This window comes from Protomyctophum parallelum (genome assembly GCF_964188405.1).
Source record: "Protomyctophum parallelum genome assembly, chromosome: 20".
In the NCBI taxonomy this organism is placed as follows: domain Eukaryota; kingdom Metazoa; phylum Chordata; class Actinopteri; order Myctophiformes; family Myctophidae; genus Protomyctophum; species Protomyctophum parallelum.
The window spans coordinates 2,091,904-2,109,625 of record NC_139718.1 but is presented as its reverse complement, the minus strand read 5'-3'; the positions used below and the strand labels follow the sequence as shown (position 1 = coordinate 2,109,625).

The 17,722-nt window shown below is 42.9% G+C and overlaps 1 protein-coding gene across 1 annotated transcript; it reads left to right on the top strand.

Annotated features, from left to right (window-relative positions):
* Positions 1-3,236: 3,236 nt before the first annotated feature.
* On the top strand, positions 3,237-9,438 carry LOC310878414 (protein NLRC3-like; the record flags this gene model as incomplete). Its single annotated transcript, XM_083792745.1, has 6 exons — positions 3,237-3,278; positions 3,608-5,438; positions 5,948-6,121; positions 8,084-8,242; positions 8,544-8,567; positions 9,411-9,438. Exons 2-6 carry the CDS (start codon positions 3,673-3,675, stop codon positions 9,436-9,438), a joined length of 2,151 nt encoding a protein of 716 aa, XP_083648871.1. The 5' UTR covers positions 3,237-3,278; positions 3,608-3,672.
* Between the last annotated feature and the right edge of the window lie 8,284 nt (positions 9,439-17,722).

The window sequence follows — 17,722 nt, the reverse complement described above, 5'->3', positions numbered from 1 at the left end:
GTGGAGCTCAACGAAAGACTTCACGGCAAGACTTACCTGCTTAAGGAGATGAGTAAGTATGACTCGTCGTTATGGATCTGTTATTGTCTGTCCTTTATGATTTGTTCTACTCCCCTGGCGCACCGCAGCGATACGGGTCCCTGACAGGAAATATGTTCAGATGGGGGTCCGCAGACAAATGCATTCATTTTGGGGGGTTATGGCATGAAAATGAGAACCACTGGTTTATACAACATTGAGAAACAAGCCCAACTAAGCAACTACACTTTAGAAACAAGACCAAATGAACAACTACACTTTAGAAACAAGACCAAATAAACAACTACACTTTAGAAACAAGACCAAATAAACAACTACACTTTAGAAACAAGTCCAAATAAACAATACACTTTAGAAACAAGCCCAAATAAACGACTACACTTTAGAAACAAGCCCAAATAAACAACTACACTTTAGAAACAAGTCCAAATAAACAACTACACTTTAGAAACAAGACCAAATAAACAACTACACTTTAGAAACAAGACCAAATAAACAACTACACTTTAGAAACAAGACCAAATAAACAACTACACTTTAGAAACAAGACCAAATAAACAACTACACTTTAGAAACAAGACCAAATAAACAACTACACTTTAGAAACAAGACCAAATAAACAACTACACTTTAGAAACAAGACCAAATAAACAAATACACTTTAGAAACAAGACCAAATAAACATCTACACTTTAGAAACAAGACCAAATAAACAACTACACTTTAGAAACAAGACCAAATAAACAACTACACTTTAGAAACAAGACCAAATAAACAACTACACTTTAGAAACAAGACCAAATAAACAACTACACTTTAGAAACAAGACCAAATAAACAACTACACTTTAGAAACAAGACCAAATAAACAACTACACTTTAGAAACAAGACCAAATAAACAACTACACTTTAGAAACAACAAGCCCAAATAAACAACTACACTTTAGAAACAAGACCAAATAAACAACTACACTTTAGAAACAACAAGCCCAAATAAACAACTACAAACACTCAAACCTCCTGAGCAGACATCAGCAACTACTGAGCAAACATACGTCACCTTTACACCAACTATCCAAACGTTAGATAATGCGAACTGAGCGCCCCTCACTTCACAGAGGTGTGATATTTTTCTTTTTCCAAATGGATTTTTATAGGCCTACGAGTGAATTAATGAATAGTTACATAAGGTTACGCAAATTACAACATTTTTATTTTATATCAAGGCTAGGAATATTCAGTTAGTCTATATCAGTGGTTCTCAACCTTTTCAGGCTGTGACCCCCCAAAGTAATCATATTTGAACAGGGGACCCCACACCCAGACAAGCAACAGAATGGTTCCACAGATAAATATTGGGAAAATAGCCGATCTACAAACTCGTTGTGAACTTGTAGATCGGCTATTTTCACTATTGTTGCCTCTTTCTTTATTATTTAATAATCTGGACAATGTTTGACCAGTTTTTATAGCATGGTTTGCTGATTACTTTTGATGCAGTAATGGTATTTTTATTTTAGAGCCTTTGGCTTTGAGGTATTCTAGAAGTCTTAAATGTCCTTAAAGGACAACTTTTTACAACCAAGGTTCATGTTTTAGGTTGTTATTAGAGAAAGTAAAAGGTGAGTGTAATTTATTTTTAATTTGCTGCTTTCTTTCGTTTTAGGGATTTTAGCAGTTTCTGACAGGGGGGCGGGGGCATTCGAGCACAGGGCTAAATATGTATTTATTTACAAAATCTTATAGCGATTTCTTTTTATATTCTTTACTATAGTCCTACTAGACCCCAATAAATTACATTTGGCCACAAAAGATCACAGGATCCGATCTACTGAATGCGTCAAAGTGACATTTTGATCCTATGACACACAGTGTGGCTTCCCCCCAGTAGGCTACCAGTAGATCCTGTGGTCCTGGGATCCTGGGAACTGGTCTCTATACCGCCTCCCTCTGGCCAGCCGGGGCGCCTGATGGAGGGGAAAGGAATAACTGCTTGGAATAACGTGTTCGCGTTCCTTCCACGCGCTGCGTTTCCAACTGGGGAAACTCAAACTCCCTCTCCTGTCAGGTGAAAAGAAGGGGCTTCGACTCCTCATGCATAGAAGGAAGCATGAGGTCAGTTCAGGGTCAGCAGGAGGCATGTTAACATCTCGTCTTCAGTCAGTTGCCTCAGCGTGTGCGTATGTGCGTGTGTTCATAAATAGATGTGTGGTGCCTTCATTCTTCATGTCTTCATTCTGTGTCCTCAACAGAGAGAGTCCCACATCCAGAGCTATCCATCGTGGCACCATGTGACTCCAACTACCGCAACTGCACGCTGCACTGCATCGGAGACCTCACAGAGTCGGGCGTGGTCAGCTATCGATGGAGGTTCCACGATGAGAAATGGACTCGACCCAAACCCAACGAGACCAGGATCTACAACGATGAGGAATGGATCGGACCCGACTCCCGGACGGTGACGATCAGCGACGACGAGGAAGGGAGAAGAGTTCAAAGAATATCCTGTGCGATAAAGAACCGGTTCAGTGTGGAGCAGAGCGACGCTGTAGACAACCCGCTTTACAGAGGTACGTATAGTTTAGTGTGTGTGTGTGTGTGTGTGTGTGTGTGTGTGTGTGTGTGTTCAGATTTTTGGACTTAAAGCTGTAGAAATACTTGTCATTAGTATAGTGGTTGTTGTCCGTCCATCTTCAACCGCTTGTCCGTAGTCGGATCGCGGGGGCAACAGCTCCACCAGAGAGCTCTTATCCGTAGTCGGGTAGAGAGAGAGAGAGCCGGGCCCCCCCTGAATATACTCTTTCAGAGAGAACGTTTTTAACTCAAATCTTTGCTTCTGAGTAGGACTTCCACTTTCATAAAACTATAATTCCTACTTCCGGTTTGTCGGATTGACTTGAAACTCCTCCCACAACTCTATGAGGGGGGTGGAGCTAGATGGTGCAACCCGGACGTGGATCTGTTCACTTCCTGTTTTACTAGGAAGCATTCGCAGGGGAATTTAAAAATGTAATGACATTATGTGAAGACGAGAATGATCCTATAGTCTCACTGACAAATCACTGTCTCTCATCTCACTGACCAATCACTGTCTCACATCTCACTGACCAATCACTGTCTCGCATCTCACTGACCAATCACTGTCTCACATCTCACTGACCAATCACTGTCTCACATCTCAGCTTTGACAGGAGAACACGAGGCAAGACAAGAGAGGGAGAGGGCCGCCAAACTGAGAGGTAAGGAAATGGTCTCTTCACCCACCATGTGGGTGTGTGTGTGTGTGTCTGTCTGTGTGTGTGTGTGTGTGTGTGTGTGTGTGTGTGTGTGTGTGTGTGTGCCAACCCTAACGAGCGAACATTCAAACCTTGAATGTTTGGGGACAGCCTTAGTGTGTGTGTGTGTGTGTGTGTGTGTGTGTGTGTGTGTGTGTGTGTGTGTGTGTGTCTATGTGTCTGTCAGTCTCTCTCTCTCTCTCTCTCTCTCTCTCTCTCTCTCTCTCTCTCTCTCTCTCTGTGTCTCTCTCTCTCCAAGGCTGTTAAACATAGAATTGCTTTGTTCGCTACAGGTCTGTTGAAGAGAACACCAGGATATCGTCACATCACTGACTATGAAAAGCAGCTTCAACACAACATGAACAGCACATATCTGAGGGTAAATTTGGGCACAGAGACTGAGGTCGTGTTTGAAAACGTCTTCGCTCCGCTCTACAATGTAGACATCGAAAGAACAGACATCCACAGCCATCATGAGGTCAGACAGATGGAGATGAAGAAGGCAAGAGAGGAAATCCAACTCGGTCAGATGTTCAAAGATCTTTCTGGACGAATCATAAGAACAGTGCTGACCGTTGGCTGTGCAGGAATTGGGAAAACGATCCTTGTACACAGATTTATGTTCGACTGGGCCAAGAAATGTTTCCCCCAAGACCCACACCTCGTGTTCCCGCTCAAGTTCCGCCAGTTAAATATGCTCAAGGGAAAAAAGTTTACTTTGGCACAGCTAATTCACTGCTGCATCGTGGAAACCAGATGTATTGAGGAAGACGTTCTTAATCTTATCTTCACTGAAGTGCAGAAGTCAGGAAACTACAGCAACAGCCCCTTCAAAGTCATGTTTGTTCTGGATGGTTATGATGAAAATAATTTCAAGTTTGATTTCAAAACAGAAATTGGCCTCATGAATGTCAACGACTCTTACCCAGTGGAAGATCTCCTTGTAAACCTCATCAAGGGGAAGCTCCTCCCCTCTGCTCGCATCTGGATAACCTCGCGACCTGTAGCAGCCAATCATATCCCTAAGGAGTTTGTAAACAGGATGACAGAAGTACGAGGGTTCATCAGAGATGACCAGAAGAAGGAGTTCTTCGAGAAGACGTTCAGTGATGAGAACCAGGCCAGATCAATCCTCTCTTACATCAAAGAATCAAAGATCCTCCTCACCATGTGTGAAATCCCAGTCTTCTGTTGGATCCTTGCTACCGTTGTGAAGAACATGGTGAAGAACATGGGAACGACATTCAGGCTGCCCAAAACCCTGGTTGAGCTGTTCTGTCACTTCCTGATGGGTGAGATACAGCGGCAGAATCCTGCACAAGGCGAGGCAGACAGAGGAAAGCTCATAAAGGATGCAGGGAAGGTTCTTCTGAAGCTGGGCAAGCTGGCGTTTCACCAACTGGTCAAAGGCAACATCATTTTCTATGAGGAGGACCTGAAGGCGTGTGGTCTTGATGTGAACGTGGACTTGAAGAACCTGGGCTTTTGCACAAAGTTCTTCAAAGAAGACGGTTTGTTCTTCCAGAAAACGGTCTACTGCTTCGTTCATCTGAGCTTCCAGGAGTTTCTGGCTGCAGTCTACCTGTATCACTGTTTCACTCAGAAGAACACGGAGGTCCTGAAGACATTCCTGGGAGACAGCCGTTTCAACAGTAAACGTTCCCTGTCTGACTTCCTGGAGGCTGCTATAAAGAAAACCCTGCAGAGTAAGAGTGGACAACTGGACCTCTTTGTCCGCTTCCTTCATGGTCTCTCACTGCAGTCCAACCAGAGTCTGTTAGGAGGCCTGCTGGGTCAGACAGAGAACAGTCCAGAGGAGATCCAGAGAGTCATCGACAACCTGAAGGAGATGAATGATGATGATGCCTCTCCTGACAGATGTATCAACATCTTCCACTGTCTGATGGAGATGAACGACCCGTCAGTAAGTCAGGGGATCCAACAGTACCTGGAGTCAGAGAACAGCTCAGGGAAGGAACTCACTGTGCCCCAGTGTTCAGCTCTGGCCTCCATGCTGATGATGTCAAAGCAGGTTCTGGAGGAGTTGGACCTGCAGAAATACAACACATCACAGGAGGGGCGACAGAGACTGGTCCCAGCTGTGAAGAACTGCACAACAGCCAGGTTAGTAGTGTGAATGTTAACATGTTAGATCACTATATACTTCATTCAGAGAGAGAGAGAGAGAGAGAGACCCTCACTTCATATTTATATATATTAGTATTGCAATCCAATTCAAGTGTGATTTGTGTTTAGTATATTTAGTGATATCAGGGTGATTTTGCCATGGCATGCGGTCGTACAGACTGTTCATCTGTTGACAGAACATTTATTCACTTCACTGCCATAGAGTGGAAAAGCAGCGAGTTGGGATCGTTTTAATTATTGAATGTTTGTTTTACAATCAAATGACAACAGTGGAAAGTTATGAGCACATTTCAATTAAATATGTGTTACTCACTGCCGCTATTTGCTTAGCTAGGAAAGTATCCAAACACACACACACACACACACACACACACACACACACACACACAGCATTTCAGACAGCACCACAGGGAACCTCCTTGATAGTGAACATGGTCTGTTCTGTTTTGATCATCTCTGATTTTACATTTAATCTGTAATTACAGACTTGCTGGCTGTGACCTCAAGAAGGAACACATTGAAGTTGTGGCTTCAGCTCTCAGCTCCAATCCGTCCCATTTGAGAGAACTGGACCTGAGTGGAAACGTCTTGAAGGATTCTGGACTGGATCTCATCTGTGCTGCACTGAAGAGCCCAAACTGTTGTCTGGAGACTCTCAGGTGAGATTCATTTAAAATTTGTATTTGTATTTGGTTAAGTAAAGTTCTGTTATAGTAAGTGATTATAATGTAGTTATGATGGTGGTAGTATTTGAAGAGTGTGGATGAGGTTAATATCATGGTAACTCACACTGACCATAATATTGATAAGATACAGTGACTAATGTATGTAGTCTTTATGCTGAGATACCACATTTAAAACCTAAACACCTCTGATTGGTTCAATGTGTTTTGTTGTCAGTGTCATCCCCTAGTTTTGAATATTTATATTAACTTTTTCGCTGCTATCTACGTTTATAAAAGTAGCTAGGCTAACGGTACCTAATTGTGCTAACTACGTGTACAGTATGTGCGTAGACAACCGTATACTCCATATTTGAAAGTGTAGTAGCATAGCTTGCTTTATAATTAACACATTTTCCCATTTCCCCCTAGGGTAGGTACCCTCACAAAAACATGCAGTAATCCTGGTCTCTAAACTGCCTCCCCCAGGCCAGCCGGGGCGCCTGATGGAGGGGAAAGGAACTGGTTGGAATAACGTGTTCCTTCCACGCGCTACGTCCAACCAGGGAAACTCCCCCCTGTCAGGTGTAAAGGAGCAACTTGGACACTCAAGCATGAAGGAAGCATGAGTTAAGTCCGTTGCTCTCCCCAGGTTGGCGGAGGGTGTGTAGAGCCCAGGATCACATTAGATGATTGACACAGGGGTGAAAAATGGGTTACAAAATCGTGTGATAAAAAATATATAAAAAAAAAAAATTAACACATTTTGGGCGGAAACCCCTTTTGGTGTTTTAACCCATTTTGGGGCGGGAACCGCTTTTGGTGTTATAACTAAGCATTATGTTATACTTTAGCTATTGAAAAATAGCAGATCTACAAGCTCATAGCGTGCCACCGAGTGGCGCGCTACGAGCTTGTAGGTCTGCTATTTTCGAAAAATCGTGAAAAGGCAACACAAATCTTTGAATATATATATTCTTTCAGAAGCGCGCGCGCTTCGAGCTTAATTGTAGGTCTACTATTTATCGTTAAAATGTGGCACAAATCATTGAATATATATTTCAGAGCGAACATTTTTAACTAAAGTATTTGCTTCTGGGGGGTCTCTGGAACTACATATTTTCAGATGGGGTCCGTGGCCCAATAGAGATAATTCTGGGGGTCCTTGACATGAAAAAGGTTGAGCACCACTGACATAGAAACATGGGTTTTCAGAATAATGTTAGGATTTAGAAGCCTTTTTTTATCGACCTCAGTCCAAAATGGGCCAATAGCGTTTCTGTGCTTGCTCAGTATGAAGAAAGTGTCCAGAGATATGAGTGACTGAGACAGACTATCCTTCAGTAGACAGGCTTTTATTTACGTTCGCATCGGCAGAGTAGAGAGAGAAAGACGGACGGATTTATAGACTCGACTGTGTGTGTGTGTGTGTGTGTGTGTGTGTGTGTGTGTATATAGGCCAATCAAGATGATTGACACATAGGAGGAACAATGATAAACTGTAGCCTCGCGTGGCCAGCGTTGGGAAGTACCAACTACAAGTCAAAGCAACAGAGGGGTATTATTAGACAAAGTTCGACTGAATTTTAAAAAGCTGCAGTAAAACATGTATATATAAAAGCCCAGACTATTTTTATTATCAGAATTGGATCACCCTCCTTTGGACTAGAAATACTATTAACTCACCCTCCCTCTGACTACAATTAGAAAGGCATCACCCTCCCATATTTTCCTCCAGGCCCCCCTTTTCATAAATTCCAAGTGGTCCCTTAGAACATGCCATTGTGATTCACATTGAATGTGATTCACATGCAATAATTCACATGCAATGTGAATCATATTCTCTCTCTCTCTCTCTCTCTCTCTCTCTCTCTCTCTCTCTCTCTCTCTCTCTCTCTCTCTCTCTCTCTCTCACTCTCTCACACTCTCACTCTCACTCTCTCTCTTTTCTTCATTTAGACTGGAGAACTGCTTCTTGTCAGAGAGATGCTGTGAAGTTCTGGCCTCAGCTCTAACTTCTAATCCCTCCCTCCATCTGAGAGAATTGGACGTGAGTCTCAACATGGTGAATGAGTCAGGAATGAAGATGCTGCTCTCTGCTGGGCTGGAGAATCTCAAGTGAGTAGACCCTGTTGTGGGGCCCGGTTTACAGGAGAACCCTTTACTATGTGTGGGTAATGTTTGTGGGGCATCACCACTATTTTACTATTTTCAGACATGTGATGATTGATGCATTGTTGTTCTACTTCCTACAGAGTGAAACACTGTAGTGTCAGCTAGTGGAGACGTTGTGTTAGACAGTCAGACATTGATGCATTGTTGTTCTACTTCCTACAGAGTGAAACACTGTAGTGTCAGCTAGTGGAGACGTTGTGTTAGACAGTCAGACATTGATGCATTGTTGTTCTACTTCCTACAGAGTGAAACGTGGTGGAGAAGATCGGTTCAATCCTCGTGGATGTGAGTATCTCTCACTATTGACATCTTATACAGAGTTTTTTAACACCTACTGTATAGTTTGGTAGACTTCAGGGCTGTAGTTGTAACATTGTTGGCTGGGTTTGCTTTCACATTGTAGTTTGTCAAGCACGCAGTCTGATTCGGCCAGATTCGGCCTCAGGCATCAATGGGTTAACTAGCTTGTATTGGTAACTCTGACTGCACAATAGCCTCCCATTTAACCTCCTTGTCTAGTAGTCCGGCAGTCGAGGTTGACGGGTGGGAATATAGTCTTTTTTATTGGCCTAAAATATTGTCTATATACATACATTCATGAATCCACTTGCTGACTGGCTGAAAGTATTGGGCTTTTTTATAGGGGTTTCTTGTGACCATTACCATCCTATGGCAAGCAAAGATGTCAAACTTCCATTATGTTTTAACCCATTCTGGGCAGGAACCTTTTGGTGTTTTAAAGCATTATGTTATACTTTAGCTATTGAAAAATAGCGCTATGAGCTTGTAGGTCTGCTATTTTTGAAAAATCATTGCTTCTGGGGGGGAGGGGGGGTCACTGGAACAACATATTTTCAGATGGGGGGGGGGGGGGTGGAGACATGAATTAGCATGTGACATGTCAAACAGCCATAGCCACTTGCCCAAAATGTGCTGACCTCATCACATTTGTCATGACGTCTATGGCCGTTTTTAGCCCAAGGAGTGTTTTTTGTGCAAAACTAATGCCTGGAATGTATTCAGAATCATGAAAAGCCCTTAGTTTTACATGTCACATGCTACTTAAAGCATAAGGAAAGTTTGACATGTTGGACCATTTTGCCTGGTGTAGGATGTTAATGAAAAAGAAAGCCCAATAGTGACAGCCGGTCAGCAAGTGGATTCATGAATGTATGAATATAGACAATAGTTCAGGCCAATGAAAAAGACTATATACCAAATATCCCACTTTAACCCATTCTGGTGTTTCAAGCATTATGTTATACTTTAGCTATTGAAAAATAGCAGATCTACGAGCTCATAGCTTGTAGACCAAATATGTTGGTCCCTGGAACAACATATTTTCAGATGGGGGTCGGTGGCGAAATACATATATTATTGGGGGTCCTTGACATGGAAAAGGTTGAGCACCACTGACATAAAAACATGAGGTTTTTTCAGAAAACTGTCAGGATGTAGAAGACATTTGTAGAATCGTCCTCGGGTCTAAATGGGTTAAACAAAAGACGCCTGTCGGCTGCCGGACTATAAGACTATATGTATTAACCCACAATCGAGTGTTATTCAATTTAATTCACTTGCACAATGTTTTCATATAGGCCTACATTTACCTTGCCGACATCACTTCGCCTCTGACATTTAATTTAATAATATTTGGACTGCTGGACAGCTGACAGTAGGCTCTCTTCACCCTGTAAAACAATTATCTGCGAATGGTTTTACTACTGCCACATGTGGACGGTGTGTGAGGCTAAAGAGGCTTTAGGGAAACGGGTTTGCTTCAAAATGTGTTCATGCAGGAGGCCTTTTACGGGCGCAATCAGGACAGGTATGGCTGTGCTCTAGTCTAGGTTGTCTATTTCTATGTTGTTGTGTTTGACAGTGTTTCCCAAAAAAGGACACAGGCTTCTGTGTGCGGTCTAGAGGGGTGTGTAGAGCTACGTGCAACACAAAATGTCTTTGGGAAACCCAGCCAATGTCATCTTTTAACCCATTTAGGCCTGACGTCGAAATTTTAAAAATGTCTTCTAAATAATGACAGTTTTCTGAAAAACCTCATGTTTCTATATCAGTGGTGCTCAATATTTCATGTCACGGACCCCAACAATTATATGTAACTAGAATTTATCCTAGAGTTACGTAGCAGCGCAATATGGGAAGAAGGAAATACAGACTCTACTTCATGTTTCAGCTGTGTTTGTAAACCCAGTATTGTGTAGAAACGGATGGGTTATTAATTATAATTATGTGTTGTTGCGCGTGCACACACACACACACACACTTTCACACACACACACACACACACACACACACACACACACACACACACACACACAGTCACTGGTTACTTTGAATCCGTGGTGGGACTGGGAAATAAATAATGCGCGGAAGAACTTGGCATCCGATGAGAGGTGGTGTGTGTGTGTGGCTGGCCATCGTAGACACACACACACCCTGGGTAAATAGTATGTGTACTGCGCACGAGCGCACACACTCGCTCACTCGTCAATTAAAGTCCCCCCGGCCCCGCCGATGCGATACAAAAATCCTCCACAGTGTACTGTAAAGTTGTGAAGCCGTACGGCAGCTGCTTTAGCTGCGTTCACCAAGTGTAGTTGTGTGGCTTTCGTCGTGCGAGAGGCGAGAGATGTGTTTTTGGGGTTGTTGCTGGCGGTGGCCGTCATGTGTGTGTTCGCCTGTCCGGCACAGCAGCCAGAGGGGGAGAGGGCTGTAGAGCTGGTGTGGAGCAGAGGCAGCGAGGTTGGTCATTGAGGGGTTGGAAATCATCCCGGTCGCGTGGTTCATGTAACGGGTGTGTCACTGTGAAGGCCGGAGACTACAATTGGACCGGCCCCAGGAAGTGGACGGAGTTGGCGTAACTCGGCAAAGTGCTGACGATTTTGACGTAGGCTGGTGGTCTTGCACAAGAATGTGTTATTTCATAAAAATGGGTATTATACTGTAAATATGACAGTTGCATGGATGCAAAGTAGTGGTTGCTATTAGTTTTAAAGGATGGGGTGTTGTGCTGGCTGTTAGTTTTAAAGGATGGGGTGTTGTGCTGGATATTAGTTTTAAAGGATAAAGGATGGGGTGTTGTGCTGGATATTAGTTTTAAAGGATAAAGGATGGGGTGTTGTGTGGCTATTAGTTTTAAAGGATAAAGGATGGGGTGTTGTGTGGCTATTAGTTTTAAAGGATAAAGGATGGGGTGTTGTGTGGCTATTAGTTTTAAAGGATAAAGGATGGGGTGTTGTGCTGGATATTAGTTTTAAAGGATAAAGGATGGGGTGTTGCGCTGGATATTAGTGTGGCAGGATATGCCTCTCCCCCCATCTGAAAATATGATGTTCCAGGGACCCTCTCAGTAGCAAAGATTTGAGTTAAAAACGTTCACTCTGTAATAATATATATTCAAAGGTGTGTGTGTGTGTGTGTGTGTGTGTGTGTGTGTGTGTGTGTGTGTGTGTGTGTGTGTGTGTGTGTGTGTGTGTGTCGGTGTCGGTGTGTGTCGGTGTGTGTGTGTCGGTGTGTGTTAATGGTTAATGGTTACTGTGTGTTTTCTCATCAGATTCCCAGCGTCTCTCACTGGACACAAACACAGCACACTGTGGCCTCACTCTGTCTGAGGACAACAGGAAGGTCACAGATGAGGGACGACGTCATCAGTATCCTGACCATACAGAGAGGTTTGATGTCTATCCTCAGGTTCTGAGTGCAGAGAGTGTGAGCGAACGCTGCTACTCTGAGGTAGAGTGCAGTGGAGGGGTTTCTATAGCAGGGACTGACAGAGCAATCAGAAGGAAAGGAGATGGTGGTGACTGTGGGCTTGGAGACAATGGCATGTCATGGAGTCTGGTGTGTGGTGGTGACAGTTACTCTGTCAGACACAATGGTCAGAGTACTGACCTCCCTGTCGGTCCCTCTAGACGCTCCATCAGAGCAGCAGTGGATGCTGACCGTGAGGACAGGGAGAACGGGGTCTACAGAGTAGCAGTATATGTAGACCGTCCCGCTGGGACTCTGTCCTTCTATGACGTGTCCTCAGAGGACACTCTGACCCACCTGCACACCTTCCAGACCACGTCCACTGAACCCCTCTGTGTTGGGTTCAGGTTGAGGTGGTCTGGCTCCTCAGTGTGTCTGTGTGAGCAGAGATAGAGTCTCCATGTGAGCGAGGGTCACATCAGGTCGCCATGGTTACTCCACATGTCTGAGTGAGTCCAGGTTGTCATGGTTACCATGCACCGTCGCCAGTACGCCTGACATCATGGACTCCATATTTGGCCATGAGTGACTCATCATGACATCATGGTGACATCACACTGATGATGTATATAAGAAGCACAGTGACAATCTGTCAATCAAACCTTGATGTGCTAAAGACCCCAAGATAGGGTTTGACCTCCGACCTCCACATTGATAGGGTTTGACCCCTGACCTCCAGGTTGATAGGGTTTGACCTCTGACCCCAGATTGATAGGCTTTGACCCCTGACCTCCAGCTGAACATATTTCTTTCCAGGAATCTCCAAATTGTACATAAGTAGAATTGTTGCACGCGCTCCAGTCCAGGGGAAACAAATATATATCCTTTAATAAATGCACCACGTCTCTGTGTGTGTGCACGTGTGTACATACGCCTACGTCTCTGTGTGTGTGCACTGAATGGGTTAAAGTGTTTGTGTAAACACACACTCACTGATGACGAAGGTGGGGACGCAGATTGTGATTGGTCGGGATGAGATGATGTACGATGATAAGAGCGCCCCTCACTTCACACAGGTGTGATTTTTACTGTAGGCCTATGAACAGATGTTCCTGTTACAGGCTGGGCCAAAGGTGTATTTTATTTCATGGTGTATTTTAATTCATGGTGGATTTTATTTTAAAGTCACCGTACCAACTTAAAACATGTTACTGTAAATGGCTCAGTGCCTAAATGATAAAACATGTTACTGTAAATGGCTCAGTGCCTAAATGATAAAAAATGTTACTGTAAATGGCTCAGTGCCTAAATGATAAAACATGTTACTGTAAATGGCTCAGTGCCTAAATGATAAAACATGTTAATGTAAATGGCTCAGTGCCTAAATGATAAAACATGTTACTGTAAATGGCTCAGTGCCTAAATGATAAAACATGTTACTGTAAATGGCTCTGTGTCTAAATGATAAAACATGTTACTGTAAATAGCTCAGTGCCTAAATGATAAACATGTTACTGTAAATGGCTCTGTGGATACATTGCTAAGTGCCTAAATGATAAACTGTGAATTTAATAAACGGATTGTTGAAAAGTCTGTCGTGGTTCTGTTGTGTATTAATTATTCATAGTGTTGTCAAATGGCGGTTTGGCCAAATGCGCACCGGGAATGTGGTCAGTTTGTTGAGTGTGGTGGGCGGTGACGTCACAGAGTGCCTTATTTACGAACGACCACAGCTGTGACGCATTCACACCGCCGACACCGGACGACCCCAGCTTCAGGGTAGGGTCGCTCAGTGGACGACCCCAGCTTCAGGGTAGGGTCGCTCAGTGGACGACCCCAGCTTCAGGGTAGGGTCGCTCAGTGGACGACCCCAGCTTCAGGGTAGGGTCACTCATGCCAGTCATGGTCATGTGACTTCCTCTGCCTACCAGTGGTCCTTGAGGGGGTTCCAGGTGGTCCGGGGACCACCAGTGGTCCTTGAGGGGGTTCCATGTGGTCCGGGGACCACCAGTGGTCCTTGAGGGGGTTCCAGGTGGTCCGGGGACCACCAGTGGTCCTTGAGGGGGTTCCAGGTGGTCCCCATGTGGTCCGGGCACCACATGGTCTTCATTACTTCATAATTTACAAGAAGATAGATAGATGACTTTATTGTCATTCAGCAGATATATAAAATGCATAATAAGAGAACGAAATGTCGTTTCACTGGCTTTTAGTTTGCTAGTTAAAAGATAACTAAAATACTATTAAAATCTAAAATCCACTTTTAAAAACAAAAACAGAGTAAAAAGCACCATTAGTTCATAGAGAGAGACAGATATTGCACAACAGTAGTCCTTATAGCAGCATAATTATCTAAAAAAGGTTAGGGGATATATTGCACTTGTTCAAAAGTCTAATGGCTTGGGGGGGGGGGAAGCTCTTCACTTCCAATGCTTCCAAAGAAGTACAATTAGAGAATGTAGAGGAATTATTTTGATCAACGTTTGCCTGTTATCTCTCCTAATGGTACCAACATCAATACAGCCTGTTATCTCTCCTAATGGTACCAACATCAATACAGCCTGTTATCTCTCCTAATGGTACCAACATCAATACAGCCTGTTATCTCTCCTAATGGTACCAACATCAATACAACCTGTTATCTCTCCTAATGGTACCAACATCAATACAGCCTGTTATCTCTCCTAATGGTACCAACATCAATACAACCTGTTATCTCTCCTAATGGTACCAACATCAATACAGCCTGTTATCTCTCCTAATGGTACCAACATCAATACAGCCTGTTATCTCTCCTAATGGTACCAACATCAATACAGCCTGTTATCTCTCCTAATGGTACCAACATCAATACAGCATGTTATCTCTCCTAATGGTACCAACATCAATACAGCCTGTTATCTCTCCTAATGGTACCAACATCAATACAGCCTGTTATCTCTCCTAATGGTACCAACATCAATACAGCCTGTTATCTCTCCTAATGGTACCAACATCAATACAGCCTGTTATCTCTCCTAATGGTACCAACATACATACAGCCTGTTATCTCTCCTAATGGTACCAACATCAATACAGCCTGTTATCTCTCCTAATGGTACCAACATCAATACAGCCTGTTATCTCTCCTAATGGTACCAACATCAATACAACCTGTTATCTCTCCTAATGGTACCAACATCAATACAGCCTGTTATCTCTCCTAATGGTACCAACATCAATACAACCTGTTATCTCTCCTAATGGTACCAACATCAATACAGCCTGTTATCTCTCCTAATGGTACCAACATCAATACAGCCTGTTATCTCTCCTAATGGTACCAACATCAATACAGCCTGTTATCTCTCCTAATGGTACCAACATCAATACAGCATGTTATCTCTCCTAATGGTACCAACATCAATACAGCCTGTTATCTCTCCTAATGGTACCAACATCAATACAGCCTGTTATCTCTCCTAATGGTACCAACATCAATACAACCTGTTATCTCTCCTAATGGTACCAACATCAATACAGCCTGTTATCTCTCCTAATGGTACCAACATCAATACAACCTGTTACCTCTCCTAATGGTACCAACATCAATACAGCCTGTTATCTCTCCTAATGGTACCAACATCAATACAGCCTGTTGTCTCTCCTAATGGTACCAACATCAATACAGCCTGTTATCTCTCCTAATGGTACCAACATCAATACAGCCTGTTATCTCTCCTAATGGTACCAACATCAATACAGCCTGTTATCTCTCCTAATGGTACCTACATCAATACAGCCTGTTATCTCTCCTAATGGTACCAACATCAATACAGCCTGTTATCTCTCCTAATGGTACCAACATCAATACAACCTGTTATCTCTCCTAATGGTACCTACATCAATACAGCCTGTTATCTCTCCTAATGGTACCAACATCAATACAGCCTGTTATCTCTCCTAATGGTACCAACATCAATACAACCTGTTATCTCTCCTAATGGTACCTACATCAATACAGCCTGTTATCTCTCCTAATGGTACCTACATCAATACAACCTGTTATCTCTCCTAATGGTACCTACATCAATACAGCCTGTTAACATGTGCAGTTCAAGGTTCAAGTTTATTTAGTGTCCCCGAAGGGCAAATTGGGTTGCAGCATAGACAATACATTAAACAATGAATGAAACAGTACAAACAAACAGTTCACATAGCGGATACCAGAGTACAGAGGTGCACACAACTATTAAAGTGCAGGCGTCAAAGTGCTATGCGATAGGTCATAAAAGTGCATGTGCATAGACATAGGCACGAGATAATACAGTAAACAGTGCTCATCATAAGGTTATATCCTAGATCTACCCACAGCAGCATTCAGTGTGTGAATAGAGACCAGGACAAAGGAATGTTTGTGCCTGTTTTTTGTGGCACAGGGGGCTCGCAAGCGAAGGCCGGATGGGAGAAGGATGTACTCTCCGTGTAGAGGGTGAGCAGCATCAGATCGGATACACAGGGCTTTGTTAAGTACCTGTTTCTTAAAGATCTGGTCTAGGCCGTTCATTTGTGAGCCAATGATTTTAGAGGCCACTTTTACAATTTTCCCTAGGGATTTTTTGTCTCTGATGCAGAGATTACCATACCAACAGATAATGGAGAAGGAAGTTGTACATGCCCAAATTGTACAACTTCCTGGTCTTAACGGTCTACGTTTCTCCTCCTCTTTAGATAGTCCTTGGTATGATGATGTCACACGCATACGCTCTAGTGGCATAAACATGTCATTGTAATCCGTTTTCATCCTGTTTTTAAATTCCTATTTTTTACTACTTAAATATTGAATATAATATTATGCATAAACGCCTGTCCTGTTTATCTGTTAAAAAACAAACTCCATTGCAGTGTTGTCATGTTTGTTAGAAACACAATTTCTAATCAAACACCAGATTACTTTTTCAAATCAAGTGACAGACAGACATAATCATAACACCATAATTGCCAGCCTTATTTAAGGAGCGGCGGTGGCTCAGGGGTAGAGTGCCTGGATGGTAACCGTAAGGTTGCCAGTTCGAACCCGGGCTCCCCCAGAGTTACTGTCGAAGTGTCCTTGAGCAAGACACTGAACCCCTAATTGCTCCCGATGTGCTAGTTGGTGCCTTGCATGGTTTCCGCTGCCATCGGTGTATGAATGTGTGTGTGAATGGGTGAATGTAATGCACAATCTATGTAAAGCACCTTGGATAAAGTCGCTATATAAATGCACCATTTACCATTTACCATTTATTTACCATTTATCACTCCCTGCTCCAAAAACAGTTATGTATCGGAATCAGTTATGTAAATTCTAGGCTACCACCCAAAGTACTCACTTGCGTGTTTTCTTCATTACATCATAACTTGATTACCTGTTTTCTTCATTACATCATAAATTGATTACCTGTTTTCTTCATTACATCATAACTTGATTACCTGTTTTCTTCATTACATCATAACTTGATTACCTGTTTTCTTCATTACATCATAACTTGATTACCTGTTTTCTTCATTACATCATAACTTGATTACCTGCTTTCTTCATTACATCATAACTTGATTTCCTGTTTTCTTCATTACATCATAACTTGATTACCTGTTTTCTTCATTACATCATAACTTGATTACCTGTTTTCTTCATTACATCATAACTTGATTACCTGTTTTCTTCATTACATCATAACTTCCAGCGACAGCAGT